The sequence below is a fragment of the Clarias gariepinus genome, chromosome 27 (genome assembly GCF_024256425.1).
Source record: "Clarias gariepinus isolate MV-2021 ecotype Netherlands chromosome 27, CGAR_prim_01v2, whole genome shotgun sequence".
Lineage (NCBI taxonomy): Eukaryota > Metazoa > Chordata > Actinopteri > Siluriformes > Clariidae > Clarias > Clarias gariepinus.
The window spans coordinates 13421702-13441644 of record NC_071126.1 but is presented as its reverse complement, the minus strand read 5'-3'; the positions used below and the strand labels follow the sequence as shown (position 1 = coordinate 13441644).

At 39.0% G+C, this 19943-nt stretch overlaps 1 protein-coding gene across 1 annotated transcript in view; it reads left to right on the top strand.

Moving 5' to 3' along the window:
- fut8b (fucosyltransferase 8b (alpha (1,6) fucosyltransferase)) overlaps positions 1 to 19943 on the top strand; it is a 63945-nt gene that overhangs the window by 14423 nt on the left and 29579 nt on the right. Inside the window, exons 2-4 of the mRNA XM_053488542.1 lie at positions 5536 to 5651; positions 9785 to 9950; positions 19677 to 19791. Of these exons, the coding sequence (XP_053344517.1) occupies positions 5536 to 5651; positions 9785 to 9950; positions 19677 to 19791 (397 nt within the window). The remainder of the gene's footprint in view (positions 1 to 5535; positions 5652 to 9784; positions 9951 to 19676; positions 19792 to 19943) is intronic.

The following is a 19943-nucleotide window of genomic DNA, read 5'->3' as shown; positions in this document are numbered from 1 at the left end:
AGTCCTGAAAAAACTAATCGAATCAAATTAACAGCCTTCCTATGATTTTTCTTTTTTTTAATGAACTTTATTAATCCCAGAGGGAAATTGCTTCTTCACATATCCCAGTGTAACTGGGGTCAGAGCACAGGTTCAGCCATGATACGGCGCCCCTGGAGCAGTTAGGGTTAAGGACCTTGCTCAAGGGCCCAACAGTGGCAACCTGGTGGAGCTGGGGATCGAACCGCTGATCTTCTGATCAGTACCTCAGTGCCTTAACCCTTGAGCTACCACTTACCCTCTAAATGCTATTTGCAATACAGTATGTCATAGCTAATCTGTAGAAGATTAAGGCATGTAATGTTTAGGATTGTATTAAGAACAATTATTTAACTCTTACTCACTCATTGTCTATACCATTTTATTCTGTAGTCAGGGTCGCCAATGCATTGCAGGGAACACCAGTTAGCCTAATCTGCAGGTCTTTAAACTGTGGGAGGAAACTGGAGTATTCGGAGGAAACCCACAATCATTTCAATTTGGAATAATTTGGTTCAGGAATGTTTGAAAGCCCCCTACCATGTAATGGACATTATTTATGTCTGGATATTCATGTATGTAAATGCAAAGTTCCTACTCACTGTATTTGCAAAAGAGATATCAAATATAAAACACTGTTCAGCATTTTGCTGAAACTCACTGCATGTTCCTAATTCTGATAAAAGTCTGTGGTCCATGCAAGCTCATTTCTCCAGCTAATGGATATAATTTTTATCGACGGCTGAAATGCGTCCTCATTTGTACTCTAGGAAGCAGCAGGGTTTGGGAATGATTAGCACAGAACACATTTACAGCATGGGGTTGCATCACGCCACCATGAAATCTATGAACCTGTTGGAGCATGTCACAAACATATCAAATGAAAATTTTTATTTTTTTTTGCAAAAGTCAATACGAAGCAGGGATTTATTATTTTTTTTCTCTGGCTGTTAAATGAGAGGAAACAAACACTGGGGCTGTTATATCAGCCGCCTTACTCGAAAAACAATAAGCCCAGACACATATTCTGCATAATGTTACCCCATTGTTATGTATCCATGATATCATATTGTTCTTGCTATTTATACATTATTAAAGCGTAATCTGTAGTGGACCATCAGCAGTGGATATGCGCGCACGCGTGTGTGTGTGTTTTGAGGAGGGCAGAAACATTCAGTCTGTAATAAACAGACATTCATTAAATACTTTGTTGCAGATTTTTCTGTCTGCCCCTCTGTCCTTCCAGTCCCTTTCTTATTTTTCAAGTTATTCTTTCATTTGCTCTTTCTTTTCTCTTTCCTGGTGACAGGATTATGAACACCCAAGGCTCATTTATGCTTATGGGGACCAAAGACCAGCGGATTATCTGATCCCACAGAAAAGTCACAAAAGTCACACTTGATAGAAAGGCACCAGAACACTAACATAACAGTGCATAACAGGCCTATATTAGTATGTGTGTGTGTGAAAGAGGTAGGTATAGTTAGCGAATGAAATGCTTACCGCTGATTGGACGAGACATCTGTCACTCAAGATATACAGGAAGTAGGAACTTGTTTCTTTTTACTTTTGTTTCTTGTGTGTTCTGCTTCACTTTAAACTATGATGACCGTGAAGTGCAAAAAAATTAACAAAACTGACTTCAGGGCCATATTTGAACCCACAATAATGTTTGCACATTCATACACACACAAATCTACCGCTACTACAGTACTTCCTGTATATCTTGAGTGACAGATGTCTCGTCCAATCAGTGGTAAGCATTTCATTCGCTAACTATACCTACCTTTTCCGGTTTGTATCGGACTGGCCGAGAAGTGCAATACAAATTAACAAAACGGAAAACAAATTAACAAATTCAAAACCAAATTAACAAATCCGAAAACAAAATAACAAAAACAAAAACAGAACAACAAAACTCCCCCCCTCCAAAAAAAAAATAGTTTGGGTTTTGTTATTTGGTTTTTAATTTGTTGTCCGTTTTGTTAATTTGTATCGCACTACTCGGCCAGTCAGATATTAGTTATTTTGTTTTTCCGTTGTGTTAATTTAGTTTTAAATTTGTTATTTTGTTTTGGGTTTTGTTATTTTGTTTTCAGTTTTGTTAATTTGTTTTGCACTTCAGGGCCACCGTAGTAAAGCCTTCATAACGGCTTTAATAGGTTTTGCAAATGCACTTGACAATAACGTCCTTGCAAGAACTCTTTTAGAACAGCTGACCTGCATGTCTTAAAATAACAATGCCATGTGTGTTGTTATGCCATATGTGTTGTTTCATAGCTTTGAAAAAAATTATTTAGGATTGTTCGAGAATGTAAAAAAATAAGTCCAGTACCAGTCAAAAGTTTGGACACACCAGACAAAATGTATTAATTAAAAATCTATAAACAAATAAGTTCCTTTTGATTAGATATGGCTTTGATCTGTATCAGACATTTGGATAAAAAACATTAAATGTTTTAAAAAAATCACAAAGATACTTATGCACAGAATTATTTTAGAATAGATTTTATTATTTTTTTCATTATTCTTTACTATATATTAATAATTCTGTTGAAAAATAGTAGTTTTTTCTTTTGCAATGTTTACCTTAAAAAAATAAGAAAGGTCACATTTATTTAAAAAAATACAGAAAAGAACATTTAAACACAGAGATACATTACAATACACCAGTAGAGATGTGTGTTCTGCACTTTAAGCTGCATATTGACTAAAATGGTCTTTAAAAAACCTGATTGAGAATAAAATGAATATTCTGTTAACAGGGAGATATATGGATTAATAACGATTTCATATCGGAGCAAGTAAACAGTCTGAAAGGCATTAATACGCCCTAAATAATAGAGTCTGTACTACAAGACATTTATAAGTATATAAATAAAACTAGATGCTGTTAATTGCCTGGAGTTTAGTAAATCAAATTCAGTTTGTAATCTGGCGCACTTCCAATGTATTTTTTTTGTACACCATTTTTGTACATAACATGAGATTTATTGCACAGAATGCAGCCTAATTGCTCTTAAAAACAACTCCAGACAGCTCATTCCCTCTCAGTCTCTTTCTCCAATCTGTCTCTTTATGGCCGAGCCCATAGTACGTGAAAATGTAATAACACGCTGTCTAAGCATGCCAATCCAGGAGGTAGCAATATAAACCTGATTGTAAAGACATGTTGGCCAGACAGAAGGCTGAAAAAAAGTTGTCACAGACCGTATCACACTCTGACATCAAACACAGGAGATGGGTGATTGGCACGATTTGGTCTTTTTATGGTCGAGAGTCAGCATAAGTTAAACACTTACTCGCTCATCTTTTATACCGCTTATCCTCTATACAGGGTCGTGGGGTCCTGGAGCCTATCCCAGGAGACTTGGGCCATGAGGCGGGGTATACCCTGCATGGTGTGCTCATTCACACATACGATCACACAATCAGCCTAACCTGCATGTCGTTGGACTGTCGGAGGAAACCGGAGTACCCGGAGGAAACCCACCAAGCACAGGGAGAACATGCAAACTCTATACACACAGACCCCAGGCAGGAATCGAACCCGGTACCTGGAGGTGCATGGCGGAAGTGATAACCTTTGCCACCTAAGTTAAACACAGATATTGGTAATAAAATACAATATTAAATTGTTAACTCAAATAAACAATTATCCTGCCTTTAAAAATATATACAGTACTACCTACACATGGGGTGACAAATGAATCATATTCAACCATTTTCAAAAGTTCAGTTCCTGCCTTTGTGTCTGTGCACAGGAGGTTTGTACAATATGCTCTCCCCGTGCTTGGTGTGTGTGTCCTCTGAGTACTCTGGTTTCCTTCCACAGTCACATGTAGATTAGGCTAAATAAGATAAGTGGCATTTCCAAATTGACCACAGTATGTGAAGGAGTGTGTGTGTGTGTGTGGATAAGCGATAGAGACAATAAGTGAGCGGGTACAATTAAAAAAACTTTTTATCCTTGACATGTTTACGTAAAAAAAAAAGTGGGAGTGTCAAAAGAATTGGTCCTTTAAATATAAAAATGTAGCGTCACAACATATGATATCTATTTGTGAGACAAAATATTTCTTAAATAAAACTTCAAAAATCAGAGATCTGTGTAATCATTCTATACTATAAAAGTTTTTTTTTTGTTGTATTTAAGTTCAAACTTGAACTGGAACACTCATGCCATATGAACCTTTTTTATTGCCTTTTTGATTTATTCTTGTTTGACACTCAACAGCATGGTGGTTTAGTAGTTAGCACTGTCGCCTCGCACTGTCTGGGTCCGGGTTTGATTCCCGGCTTAGCTATGTGTGCATGGACTTTGCTTGGTGAGTTTCCTCTGGGTACTCCAGTTTCCTCCCACAGTTCAAAGGCACATTAGGCTACAGTAATTGCTGTTCCCTAATTGCCCGTAATACATGAATGAGTGTGTGTGTGTGTGTGTGTGTGTGTGTGTGTGTGTGTGTGTGTGTGTGTGTGTGATGGATTTTGCATACTCCCCAGGCCTTCCCTGTCCCTGAATACAGGATAAAGTGTTATAGTCGATGAGTGAGTGAGTGAGTGAGTGAATGAGTGACAATCTGAACCACACAAAGTTCTTATCACATTAACGATTGAGATACTGTATGGTGCACGGGCAACACTAACAACAGATTTTCTAACCATCTTCAACTTGGAAGAATTTCTTCAAAAGGTGTGTTTGCAGTGACCTAAAAAAGAGTTTACATGTGGACGGAAGCTTAAAATACACATAAAAGCACCCTCGTTTTTAAAAATACCTGTTTACACATGGACCAGGCCTGGCTACAGTACAGTAGGTCTCCTTTCTGAAATGCATATAAAACTCCTCAGAGTTAATCTTAAAACTAGTCTTAGAAGGGTACGGAAAACAAATGCAACTTAAAAAAAAAAAAAAAAAAAAAGGTTTTCCTAGGGCGATGCACATGAGACAAGCATGAGCATGTCTTATTTTCTGTTGTTGTCTTTTGTCTTCTGAAGCTGCCACCATTTGAGAGTTCTCTTATGCATCTTAAGGCTTAAGTGCATTACTTCAATTTGTAGGTCTTTGTGTAGGAGTAAATTGATTTATAAGAATTTAGGGCACTCATACTCTCTCTCTCTCTCTCTCTCTCTCTCTTTCTCTCTGTGTCTCTGTCTTCTGTTTGATTTATATTTTAATCTTTTTTTCATGCCGCACTGTGTCCTTGTGTGTCACTTGTAAATCAGACTTGGAGATAATTACTGTATCTTTACACAATTATCCTGAAAGAGACTGCATGTGTGTGTGTGTGTGTGTGTGTGTGTGTGTGTGGTTTTATCTCTTTATAAGAAGCAGATACCAGTGTGACAGCATGTACTTATTAAAAATCAAAAAGAAATTCTGAGGTTAAGGTTAGGAGTACGCAAGTGTATATACCGGCCGTATCTTTATTTAGTTACCGTAACACGCATGCAATTGAAAATACCCGACAGAATTACAAAATTGTAACAGTGTACCTCTGTGTGTCCTCCCTACAGGATTCCTGAAGGACAGTCCGTTAAACCCGTCTCTGCCGGTCGGGTACGGTTATTAGAGGAGCAGCTACACAGAGCCAAGCAGGAGATCCGCAACTATCAGAGAGTGTTTGGAGATGGTAAGCTCACAAGAGAGACGACATCAAGCCCACATTCATGTTGGACACAAATGAAGTTTTATGCTTTACTGTGATACAGATCTGTTTACTTTTGGACTATGTGGAGACCAAAAAAACAAAAAAAACAAAAGCAATGTTTATTTCCTCTTTTTCTTTAAGCAGACTCCCAGAATAAACACAGAATACTGTAGGTGATGATGTAATCCATGCAAATTAGAACATAAAATGTTTACAGCAGCTATTTTGGGTTTAAAATAAGCAGTTGATCTAATCTCCTATTTTTTTTTTCCATAGAGGAAAAACTTGCGGCGTGAATTTCTTAATAATATGGCTCGAAAGAAAGCGAAACGTCTACTTGCTAGAAAGTCAAGCGGAGGTATGCAGTGGTCAGTGGTTCCATTCCCTTTAGTCACTAGTGATCAAAAAGGATGTGTGTTTAAATCCCAGAACTGTCAGAGTCACTACATGTCTCCCGAACCAGAGTGTTAACCCTCCTCTTTGCGCTTACACTGGAATCCACTTCAGTTGTGTCACTCTGAATAAAAGTGTCTGCCAAACGAATACATGTAAATGTAGGAAAAGGAAAAAAAGCGGCTTATGTTCCATCAGAACAAGCACTCCATCTGCCACTAAAAGGTTTTTTTTCGGGGTGAATTTAGAGGATGGGACATGGTCGTCGCTTTGAGGCTGCTCTATAAATATCAGCTCCCGTAGTCCTGAGAGGGAGGGAAAAGGACAGGACGGAAGAGAAAGGAAGGAAATACCTGCTTCTTTAGATCTCAGCCCACACTGCTCAGAGAGGTGACCTGCGTCACAGTCCCACGGCCTTAATGTCTCCTTGACATTGTCCTGTTTTTAGCACCGAGTGTTAAATCTAACACCGTCTCATTCAGGCCATGAGACAGGAGGTCAATGTTGTTGTTGTTTTTTTTTTCTTCTAATTGGATCACGAGTCCCTAGAGCATTAACGTCTTTGGTAGCATTAACGCACTCCCCAGATAAAGGCCGTCCCATTGGGAAGGCATGCTGTGTTTCTGTTTGGTCAAATTTCAGAGCATGTATTATTCCCAACGTAATCCCACCATTGTGTTGACCAGACCTAAGAAGCATTGACGTTTTTTTTTGTTGTTGTTTTTGCCAAGCATGTCACTTCAGTGGAGGAGAATGTTAAAAAGTGTAGCTAAATGGCTCTTCACGTCATGTTTTAGTTGCATTCGTGGACATGAATCTCTAATAGTTTCTTTCTGTGATCAAAGTTGGGTAATTAACATGACAATTACCATCGCTGCTAATGTAGCTGGTTTATACAGCTGACTGTTATTTGCCTCGCTGTACTGTTAATACAATCCCAATTAAAATCTTGTCTGAACTCTAAGACAGGCAGTATTTCAAGTTTCTCTTATGATTAACCTGCAGTTAACTAAAGTTCTGCACATCATTGATCCGGGTCCATGCACTAAACGGGATCCCATTCTTCAGAATGAGCTGGAGGTAATAAGGGGATTTTCTGCTGATAACCCTAACAGAACACACACGTCTGGGAAGGTCGCCTCGATATATCACGTCATATCGGCAACATGTAGCACAAAGAGCGTTTGCTAATTGCCAATGGCAATTAGTCGCCGTGATGCTGGCATTTAATCGACGATGCTTGGACAATGAATGCTGACTTTAGACTTTTGTTAACTACAAGCTTTATTTATTTACGATGGCTAAGGGACTCGGTATTGCCCAGTAGTAGCAACCTAGCGGTGACAGGTCTCGGACCTTCTAACCTCTGATCAGCATCTCAGAGCCACAACTGCTTGAGCCACCACTTCTAGTTAGTTGGGCAGTTAAGGCTCCGGGTTGCTGATTAGAGGTTCGAAGATCCGGGACCCAGTTAGTTGCTTACAACACATTAGAGAAGACGGTACTCATGGTTGATGTAAACCTGCATGCTTTAATAGTATAAAGGACAAGAGTAATTTTCTGCTCCCTGGGGTTTCCCAATCTAAGCCCATGCACTTTCATTTCACCTGTGAGTACCATCTTCTCTAATGTGTTGCAAGCAACTAACTGGGTGCCCACCCACACATACCGTATCAGTGTTTTCAGTGGGGGGCTGACTTAAAAACGACCTTGCTGAGATGTTTGATGAGCTGGGATAATAGAGCACTACACATCAGAAAACATCCATCGATGCTTGCCAGATGTCATAAATAAGAGGCCGACCTGGTGCTTTCAGGCCGACAACAACGAGACGTGCAGCATGTGTGCTGTTAGAGAAGAGGCTTTAATTTACATTTCACAATCGTCACTACTGGTTTACGAGGTTGTGGATAAAATAATTCAACACTTTTAGAGCTTGCTGTCGCCTGCCAGGGTGCAGAACACATTATGGATTTCTATGGCTGCCAATCTCAAAAAATAACCAGACCTTTTATTTACTGTATGATGACCGCTTTGGCTAAAAAACATACTGTACAGTGTAAAGTCGGCTTTGGTCTCACTTTCTAGCCAGTGCATTGACCCAGTAATCTGTAGTCTAGTTAGGTTGATAGCTGCAATTCATATGCAATCTACAGTAGTAGTGTGCAGGGGCACGGTTGAGTGTTGGGCCCTTGAGCGAGGCCCTTAACCCTCAACTGCTCAGATGTGTAATGAGATAAAAATGTAAGTCGCTCTGGATAAGAGCGTCTGCCAAATGCCTAAGTGTGTAATGGGTTAGCACTGTCGCCATGCATCTCCAGGGTCCGGGTTCGATTCCCGGCCATGTTCTCCTTGTACTTGAAAATGAGGCTAATTGGCATTCTTAAATTGCCTGTAGTGTGTGTGTGCCCTGCCATGTAATGGCACCCTGTCCAGGTACCCTGCCTCGTGCCCTAAGTCGTCTGAAATAGATTCTAGACCCCCTGCGAATTACTTAAGACGACTGATCAGGTCATGGCAGGCATGATGAGGGTCTTGAGACACAGGGTAGGCAGGGTACACCCTGGGTGGAGTACTGATCCATCACATGGCACACACACTAGACAATAGCCTTACCTGCACGTCTTTGGACTGTGGGAGGACAAGCACCAAGCACATGCAAACTCCACTCATACACACACGGACCAGAGGTGGTACTCAAACCCTCAACCCTGGAGGTGCAAGTCGCCACTGCTGACCACTACAGCACCATGCTGCGTCATCTTGTCCCATTTTACTCCCAAGTCTTGTCTTAGGTTTCATACTTTACAATTCCTGTGGTCTCCAGAATTATTATGGTCGCAATCAGAATTCAACAATGTGTGTCCTTTATGAGAGTGTAAACCCGGCTTACGGTACTATATGGTCACTTAAATGTATGCAGTGATTATGACAAAACGTAGATTGTGTGGATTTTCGCATATTCTCCATGAGTTCCATCACACCTCCAGGAAATATGCAAGCAGGTGGATTAGCCATGCTAATGCTAATTTATTCGAGGTATGAAAGCATGTGAATCCTGTGACAGACAGGCATCGTACAGTATCCAGGCTGTCTGTATTCTTCCTTCAAACCCAGTGTTCCCACGACAGACATCAGATCCACTGTGACCCCGGCAAGGATAAAGTGATTACTTCACTGCAGTCAGCTTAGTCCAGCAATATCAGTGTCCTACTTTGTAATATAGTTAGAAGAATCCAGTGGGACCAGGGGGGAAAAAAAACACATTTCTGTGAGTCTGTTTGCAATCTCGGTTCCGACCACAACACTGTCCTCAGATAAACCATTAAATTGGCAAGTGATAGCGGATAAACAGATGTCGAAAGCGCCGCATGACGACGCTGGAAGAAGGACGAGATGCCTGCCCGGGTTTAGATAAAAAAAAAAAAAAGCTGCTCGGTGGCAGAGGAGTCTTCAAAGAATGTGGTCACTGAAGTGGATGATTATTATGAAACACATGATGAATTCGGCTGCGGGCAGATGATAACCCGCGGTAACAGATTCCTAACTATACATTTCCTGACTAATTGATGACATTAGGGACACGCGTGCAATCAAAGCAAGAACTAAGCGAATCAGGACAAGACGTCAGACCTCAGAAGGAACAGGGTTTTAATACGGTGTGTGAAATTAATATTAATTGCTTCTCTCTCTCTTTCTCCATCGCTCCCTCCCTTCCGCAGTAGGCCCGGGCCGTGTGCAAGAGGACTACAGGAGGAAGGTGGAAAGAGGCGTGAGGGAGTTTTGGTATTTTCTGCGCAGCGAGGTGAAGAAGCTGAGCCACGTGGATCCAGCTGCGCTGCAGACGCACACCGACACACTGCTGCATGATCTCGGCCACCAGCAGAGGTTTTTAAACGCACGCAATTTCCATTACGACATTTTTGTACCTAGCGCAATTTGTTAAGACAATTCACGAAATAACTGTATGATTGCGGTACGATTGAACGTTTGTTGCATCCTAGTAGGACTGCAACCTCGCTGATCCTTATCCAGATCATGACATCGTGTCGGGAACAATTGAAATATTTTCTTTTGAAACTTAATATTTACCAAGGCCAAAATAAAGCCAGAGAAGTCTCAATTGGAAACGCAGTAAATGCCCAGTCGCTTTATATTTGGCTTTTATTTCCAGGCTTTCAGTGATCCAGAGAATCATTATTTATGGCAGTGCTGGCAGAACCAGTTTTCACCAGAGGACATTGTATATTACACCAGCGGGAAGCAGGCAGGGAGGTACTAGAGGCAAATTGGCAGTTTTATTACTCTTGTTATTTATTTATGCTGAACATTGCTGTTCGAATTAATGTTACCCTAAAACAAACAAACAACAAAAAAAAAGAGTGGCCTAATGTGCTAAATTAACAAGACGGGCTAAAATTTGCTAACTGCAGGTTCTTTCAGCGAATTGTTCAAACTGGTCCTTGCAACACAATCCCAAAGCCACCGAGATCATTTATTAATTCCTTAGAAATAAATAGTTTAATTACAACAGTAGTGCTGGAATATAAAGGGATTGTACAGTATTTTACTGTGTTTTAACAAGTTAACACAGGTCTAAGAGCCCCCTCAAATTGTATCTGTTAACAAATTTCACCCCTTCTTCAAGTCCGCCGTTTCTCTGTCTATGAAAATTAGCAACTGCTAAGCCCCCACCACCCGCACCCCCACCCCCCACCCCCCTCCACCTCCCAGAGGCCAGCAGAGCTGAGTATTGAGGAAGGAGAGGAGGTCTTCTTATATGAGATCACAGTGGGTAGAAATTTAATTGGTTCATCCAAGCCAACAATAGGACAATAGGTAAAGAGCAAAAAGCAGAGAATATATTTTATATGGCGACATGGTGGATTAAAGGACCTCCAGGTTCGATTTGTGTCTCAGGATGAATAGAGTTTGCATGTTCTCCACATGTGGGGTGGATTTACCCCCACAGCAGATCAGGCTAAATGGTGCTCCTAAATTGTCCGTAGTGTGTGGATGTTGACTAGAGGTCCTACCACGGTGGTAAAAATGGAATTAATACAATGGTCACTATTGGCCTCCATGGTTCCATGTTGGTCTACAAAGGTTCCTAGATGTATTTATCATTTTTAATTATTTTTTCTATTTAAGTAAAAAAAAAAAATACTCAAAAATAAAATGTGCATAATAGGTCCTCTTTAATGACAAAGTTAACAGAGATTATAGAATTTAGGTGTTATCTGCATATTCCTTTATTGTTCCTGCAAGAACTCTGGCTAATCAGACTGATAATGGATTGCATTAATTTAAAATGCAAAAAAAAAGTTTTTTTTTTTTTTTTTTACTTGCACTGCAATTTAAAGGTGACATGGTATGGTTGGTATGTCTGCCTCTCTCTCTCTCTCTCTCTCTCTCTCTCTCTCTCTCTCTCACTCCCCACATGGTGATTTATTGATTAATGGGAAATGGTGCACTAATTGCCCCCATTAGAGCTGTAATCAGTGTTCAGAGATGGCTGGGCACTTTCACAGTCTTTTGCCGTGCTACTGTAGCATTGCTCATCCTGCGAAAACGCTCCAAGAAACAAATCCGCATCAAATCTGCAATTTTCAATGTAACATTCTCTTCGTTGTAGTTATTTTTGCCTAGATTTTTATTACATGGGGCTATACATGAGTAAATAAGACATGCTCAGCAGGGCACGCTTTCTGTTAGATAGGAAATATTAAAAGGATGTTCCAAACCCTAAACAGAGTAATAAACAATAGATACAGAGTAGGGAATGGATTACACATTATAAATTATTCTACAGCACATTAGCAGCTGCATTTAGAGAAATCTATTCATAATGTACAAAATATGGCTCATAAACATAATGAAAAGCATGCTGATGTATAAACGCAAACAAAAGCACTGTCCCAGTGTTAGACTATATTGTATTATATAAATTATAATGCAGTTTTTTTTGTGCGCCTGCAGCTGCTGCAGTACACTTAATTAACATAATTAACAATAATTAGCTATGTGTATGCTAAATAACAGTATTTTATTTATGTGTTGTGTTTTTACAATAGTCAGACCTGACCCTGTATATATTTCACTCTCTATGAAGTCCGTACTCACGTATTATTATAATTGTGATTATAATTCCACATAATGATGTTGGTAATGATTTAAGCGCTTGTAAACTCTTAGAATATCTCATAGAGCTCTAATAATCTGCTATGTGTAATGCCTTGATAATTAATAATCATATTGTAATGCATGTGGAACTTTTGGAATTGGAATGCTGTACAGTCTTAATAACTAACAGTGATTTTAAAATAAGTATAAAGAAAATATAATATTTATTAATAATTGATAAAACTATATATTTTAAAATGTTTGCTTGCAAACATGACACAGATATATATTTAGTTTGGAAAATACTTGAATAATTGTACTTCTTTACTACACTCGAGTATTATTCCATTCTATTTATATTTTATTTCAGTATAATTAGGATTGTATTCTCATCCTCAATTAATCAACTTAATTACATTACCAAGGAAAAATGGGTTTTGATTTGGTTCAGCATTCAGTCATTTCAGTTTCCCATCCAAGGCCCATGAGTGTGAAAAACTATCATGGGGTGTGGCAATTCATCATGTAGTGCACTTTACTTATGCAACACACACGGATGATGCTATAGCTATCTGTGTGTGCGTTAATATGGATAAGGCACAAGATAGATAATGTTAAACTTGAGGATTTAAAAAAAAAATAAACCTGGCCCTACCTCAATAAAATCTTTTGATGTGCTGGAGTAAGCAAGAAGACATATAAAACAACTCCATCTAATTTGAAAAGGCGTGTTGAGGTCAAATGAGCTCATTTTCTAACAGTAAATTGCTATACACAGATCAGCCATAGCACTTAAACATCCTGCCTAATATTGTATAAGTCCCGCTTGTTTCACTAACTCTGAATCATTAAGGCATGGACTCCACATGACCTCTGAAAGTGTGCTGTGGTATCTGGCACCAAGGCATTAACGGCAAATCCTTCAAGTCCTTTAAGTTGCGAGGTGGGGCCTCCATGGATCAGAGTTGTTAGTCCAGCACGTCCCACAAATGCTTAATCAGATTGGGGTCTAGGGAATTCGGAGGCTGAGTCAACACCGTGAAACCTTAGTCATGTTCCTCAAACTATTCTTAAATGATTTTGCAGTGCGGCAAGGCGCGTTATCCAGTTGAAAGAGACCACTCCCATCACCGAACAATACAATTGGTCTACAATTATTTTTGGTTACATGTCAAAGTAACATCCACATGGAGGCCAGGACCCAGGTTTTTTTTTTTTTTTTTTTTTTTCGGCAGAACAATGCTCACAGCATCATGCTGATCTTTGTCAGCATGCCTTCTTCCCATAGGGCCATCTCTTCCCAGGTAAGCAAAGCTCACACCTGGCCAACAGCATACGGTGAAAAAAACACACGATTCGTCAGACCAGGCCATCTTTTTCCATTGCTTCATGATCTAGTCCTGATGGTTTCAGCTTTATGCAGTGGACAGGTTGGTCAGCAAGGTCACTTCGATGAGTCTATGACTACACAGCCTTATACACTGCAAGCTACGACTTCTAACACTGTCATATCAAAGAACTTTTTCAGCAAATTGTGCTGCAGCAGCTACTGATTGGGATTGGTCCGAACAGGTCAACCTGTGCTTCCCATGCAGATTAATAAGGCTTGGACACCTAAGACACTGTCACAGGTTCACCGGATATCCTTTGTTGGACTACTTTTGATACATACTAGTACCTGCACACCAGAAACACCCCGTTTTGGAGATCCATGTTTTTAGCCATCACAATGTAGCTCTTAGTTGCTTCTTATGCTTCCCCCTTTTTCCCATTCATTTTCCTCTAACATGTTGACTGACTGTTCACTTGGTGCCTAATGTATCCCACCCCTTGACAGATGTTAATATAAGGAGATAATCAATTTTATTCCCTTAAACTGTCAGAGCTTTTAAAGTAATGTCTGACTGGTGTATTACTGGGGGTTTTAACATGAAAACCTTTACTTATGTGGTTTAATGACGGTGGTGTAGTGGTTAGCACTGTCGCCTTGTACAGTGGGTCTGGGTTCGATCCCCAGTCAGGCTCGATTCCCATCTCTGTGTGCATGGGGTTTGCATGTTCTCTTCGTGCTTGGTGGGTTTCCTCCTCTGGATTTCTCCCACAGTCCAATAACATGCAGATTTGGCTAATTGGTGTCCCCATGTTGCCCGTAGTGTGTGTATCTGTGTGCCCTGCGATAGATTGGCACCCTGTCCCGGGTGTACCCTGAATCGTGCCCTAGGTCTCCTGGGATAGGCTCCAGCACCCCCATGACCCTAAATAATTTTTTATTATTTCTTTTTCGTCAGCAAACCTACTTATTTATACTTAAATCATGATTATTTATACAATTTTGTCCTGCATCTTGTATAAATTTTCTCTGTTCTGTATTTGAGGCTCCAGTTATGGAGACAGACAAACCCTGCATCTAATCAAAGGCGGCAAATGATAATTAGGCAGTACGCCCCCAGCAGACGGCCATGTTGGCTCTTTACCTGAGAGCAGATGGAGCTGTAATTCAGCGTGCAGGTGAACTAATCTGTGATGAGGTGTGTTAAGTGCGGGTTAGATGCTGCTGGAATCATGAGAAACACACACAGGACAGCAATCCGATTTCTCGCTACCGTTCCCACTTGTACCTGGATTAGAGTGTGTGTAAGAGAGAGAGAGAGAGAAAATTGATAGAAGAAGTGTGTTTCTCCTGTATGAGTATATAAGTGGGTAAATCCACACTTATTGCTTTAACTGGAAATCTCAGTCGTGGTGTAGAGAATCAACATGATGAATTGGATCAGTACACACATGGGTGATAAATAAAAAAAAAAGAAATGATGCCTCTGCTCTGCAGTGCAGGCCTTTATTTATTTTGCAAGAATGCTTTTGGTACACTTTTCCCTTTGGTGAAAAGTGTCACAGCAAATCAATATGAGGTTCTTTTGACTGATTCATCTTCATCCCATGAGGAAAGATTTCTATCCTGATCCACAGGCCATGAGGGTTCACTGAACAGAAGATGATGTAAATAATATGTGACCATGTCAACCCATGTCTTGCTTCTTTGATCTGTCCCTTCCATGTACGTCTGTAAGCATTTCCTGCCAAATCACGTTTTGTCAATATTTAAAGGACAAAAAAACTTAAATCTTAACTTTTTTATTATTATTATTATTATTATTATTATTATTATTATTATTATTTAAGACTCTTGCAGTTGGAAGGTCTCATAGTACATAATTCAGCTTCTGGTAGCTCTTATATGGAAATTAAATAAGACAGATTTGCAAAATCCAGAGTGAACTGCTTATAATACTGTATGCTTTATAGAAAGTCAAAGCAAACTTCCTATATGACACAAAGGAAGGATAGGAAGGTATCGCTAACTCCTGAATGGTGGTCCACTATTCTACTGAAAGTCGAATACACTAGTCTCCTAAAAGAATCATTAGAAAGAAAGATTGTCTGAAAATGTTTCCTGTAAATATTTCTGAATGTATATCTTATTGTTGTACATATTTCACATATCTGTACTTTACTTAAATAGCTTTATTAGAGGACACTTTTTTTACTTTTACTCCACTACATCCTACAGCAAATATCTGTACTTTATACTGTACAACATTTTGGCATGGCATTGCATTAGATAACCAGCGGCGTGTATAATATTTGCACCAAAAATGCTTTGTTTTTTCATAAGCAAACATCAAACATCTGCTTCAAACAAGTCAAAAACCTGCATACTGACTGGGCGTTCAAGTCAAAACAAGACTTTTGATTGTGCAGAATAACAGAACAAAGTTATAAAAATAAAACCTACTGTACCTCTATTTCTTTATATAATCCCCTACTACACTAATCCTAATGTTCTACTACTGCTTGGATACCATCGAGGTAGAACGTTTGGTCAGTACGCTGGAGCCATGATCATACTGCCTGCTTCATCCCTGAAATGCTGGCCTCCCAGGAACTCCGTTAATGTCAAAATCAGAAGCAGAGCAGAGTCGGAGAACAAAAAAAAGGAGAGAAAAAAAGGGGAAAAGAGAGATTTTTGTGCTACGAAAAACCCTACTGTTAATACAAGCTCAAGCGTTTGATACTTTGTACTTTTAGACAAGTAAAATTGTAAATAAAGCACCTCTACTCTTACCTAGGGTATCTTTATTTTTACTCAAGTTCAGGATTTGTGTATTTTGTCCACCACTGGCCAAAGGTAATTCGGGAAACAACTGTTGTGAACTGATTAAAAAGACACGGCATGGCGGCGTAGTGATTAGCACTGTGGCCTCTGGGATTGGCTCCAAGCCTCCTGCGACCCCTGTACAGGATAAGGGGCATGGTGAGTGACTGAGAGTGATAAAGAAAAAAAAAAAAAGGAGTTTTGTGGCCACATGCTGTGTTTGGAGGGAAAAAGAGAAGCATTTGATGAAAATAGCATTACTCCAGTTGTTAAGCACAGAAAATCTATTATGTTTTGGGGCAACATAAGCGCCTGTCATGAAACACTGCAGGGTAGATGGAAGAGTGAGTTCCAGTAAATATTAGCAATGTCTAGAAGCAAATGTGACACAGCAAGTCAAGAAACTATAGCTGAAAAAAGATGGGTTTCAACAAGATGACAGTGATCCAAAACGTACATCAGATTCCATTATATACTACTTCAAAAGAATGTAGTCTGAAGCTTGTGGAATAGTACTCACTGAAACACCTTCACAAGTTATGAAGGTAGAGCTCAAGCAAGACAGACCAAGCGTAGCTCAGAACTACAATACAAGCCCTGTTCTTTAGGGAAAAGTGGGTGAGGAATCATTATATATAATAAAAAGACATCCACTGTAGGTGGCTACAAAAAAAGAATTTGCAAGCTGTTCTATGTGAAAAACCTTTACATTTGCCACAATATATAGTTTTAAGTTACACAACAAAAATTAGGTGTGCATTAATATTTGCATTAAAAAAAATTCTTCATAAGCAAATTCAAAGTTTGTGTCAAACAACTACATACTGAAGGGATGTTCAAGTGAAAAAACAAGACTATTGATTGTGCAGAACAGTGTTGGGGGACTTTACTTTTTTAAAGTTACTAATTACATTACAAAATTACTGTCATTAAAAAGTAATAAGTTACATTACTGCGTTACTTTCTGATAAAATTAACTAGTTCAAGTACTTTTCCAGTGCAGATAATGAAAACTCCTTTGTGATTCCTCATGCATGTGGTTTTAGTCAAGACCTTCATTATTATTCCACCATCATCACTCAGCGAAGTTTGGCCCATAATCTAATACCCCTATCTCACCTACGCGGTTTCGCGCGGTGGCCGTAAGTATGGTTCATCATAATTCACTGCGAGTTTTGGCGCTGTGATTAGGTTTCCATCAGCGTCGGTCCTCGCATAGTCAAACCGCATAGGTAAGATAGGGGTATAACAGCAGGAATAACAGAGGGGGGCGGGTTATTGGGGCAGGACTTGTAGTAAGACTTTCACACACACAAATAACTAATAACTAAGTACTTACAGTAAATGGCGGACCTAACATCAAAAAAGCAACTTTGTAACGCGTTACACTCAACACTGGTGCAGAATAACAGAACACAGTTATGAAAATAAAACCTACCCTTTTTTCTCTATATAATCCCCTGCAACTCTAATGCACTCATCCTGGTGTTTTATTAGTGCTTGGATACCATCGAGGTAGAAAAATTCCCAGTACACCGGAGCCATGATCAGACTGCCTGCTTCATGTCTGAAACGCTGGCCTCCCGGGAACTCCGGTAATGGCGTGAACATGTGAAATTGTCATTATATGAGGTCATGTAATGTGCACATGGTGTCGGTGAATGGTAAACTATTAAAATGTTTTACTGTGGCTAAGAGTCTCATCACTAAACTCTGCTTTATATTCACTAAATGTCATCACAAGTCCCGGTTTGACTTGAACCCCCCCTCCTATAACCATTAAACGATTGAAATATTATACATGCCCATACAAATCATAATGACGTACCGATGTTTGGTTTTGCATGTAGTGTATTGCTTTATTATTTGGCAAATTTGAGTTACTACACACTCAATGAATGACTACATTAGCATAATATTTTCCTTTTTTTTTTTAAACGAGATATAAAAGGAAATTGTTTAACCCAGTCTGTTTATAGTTCTCTGCTCTAATATTTTATTACCCACTTTAAACAGCACTATAGATTGATTCAAATCACTGTTTTTTTTTCTGCTAATGGTCTCCCACAGTGAAAGGTTATGAGAACAATACAACATGGCCCATAATGATTAAATATGTAAAAGACTCTCTGAGAATGTCCATCAGGCTGAGATTTACATCTGTGTTTAAAAACTCTCTGGATATGTGAGAAAAACAGTTAAACACACTGCGGAACAAAAACATTTTTTCAACACAAAAAGCATCTGCTTATAAAATTTGAGATGTCATGAGGGTGAAGGAAGAAAAACATTGACAAAAGCATCCCATAATAATAATTTTAAAACAGACACTCAATAACACCTGTAAATTATACTAAAAGTACTCCAGCTGCCTATGCACAGAGAATGCCAAAACAGTGGGAATTTGTGTTACAGTATTAGCAAAGGCTTTTATACGTTACAGTAAATGTCTGGCCCATTAAAATTAAACCTTTATTTGTCACATATACATTATAGCACAGTAAAATTCCTTCTTTTCATATCTCATATAGTTACTCTGGGGTCAGAGCGCAGGGTCTGGAGCACATAGGGTTAAGGGCTTTGCTCAAGAGCCCACAATGGCCATCTGGTGGAGCTGGGGATCGAACCGCAGATCTTCCGATCAGTAACTCAGTGCCTTGGCCCTCTGATCCACCACTGCCCATGACATAAATCCTGGGATTTGTGAGCACTGGAAATTAGATTTAGGGTTAGATTAAGCCTTTTATTCATTTAACTTCCAGTTTGTTTATTGCCAAATCCTTAGTTCTAGGAGAAATGGTATTATTACAAACGGCCAAAACGTGGTATTGGTGCTAAAAAGTGTCTTACCTAAGTAAAAAAGTGAATTTTTAGATAAGGTCATACAACTTTCATAATACTTAATGCTTCTTATCTCCTGATACATGCTTAATTTTTTTTTTTTAAATACGCATACACATTTATATTACCAGATATTTTCTAAATACAATTTCATGCCCTTTTATGTACAGTAGTGTCTGTAACTTTTTTTTTTTATTCAAACTTTGAGATATTTAAAATGCAGAAAATACAGTTATATTAGTTTTTATAACAGCCATTTTAGAGTGATTAAAGACTGGCAACTTTTTTTATATTCAGATAATTTATATAACTACAGAATATATATACTACAGACAGTAATTCCTGTCCAATCTTTTTAATTAGATGTAAAATAATAAAAAAAAACATAGCAAAAACTTGAAAAATCCTTGCATGCCTAGGTTTTATGTTGATTATTTATGTGGATCATCAACCACAGTGTGCACAGTACAAATTGTATATTATATTATACTATGCAGGTCCATCATGACAGATCTTCACTATTTGAGTCAAGCTGATGGAGCAGGAGATTGGAGGGAAAAGGAAGCCAAGGATCTGTCCAATCTGGTGCAGAATAGGATTTCCTACTTGCAGGTACCCAAAATGCATGCTGGGAAATTGGGTTTGTAAATATGTTTAAAATAATAATAATTATTATAATAATAATAAGATAGTTGGCATACTTGGTGTGTGGGGTGAACTATAAAGCCAGTATTTGCTAGCAATTAGAAGGGTATTAATTTTTT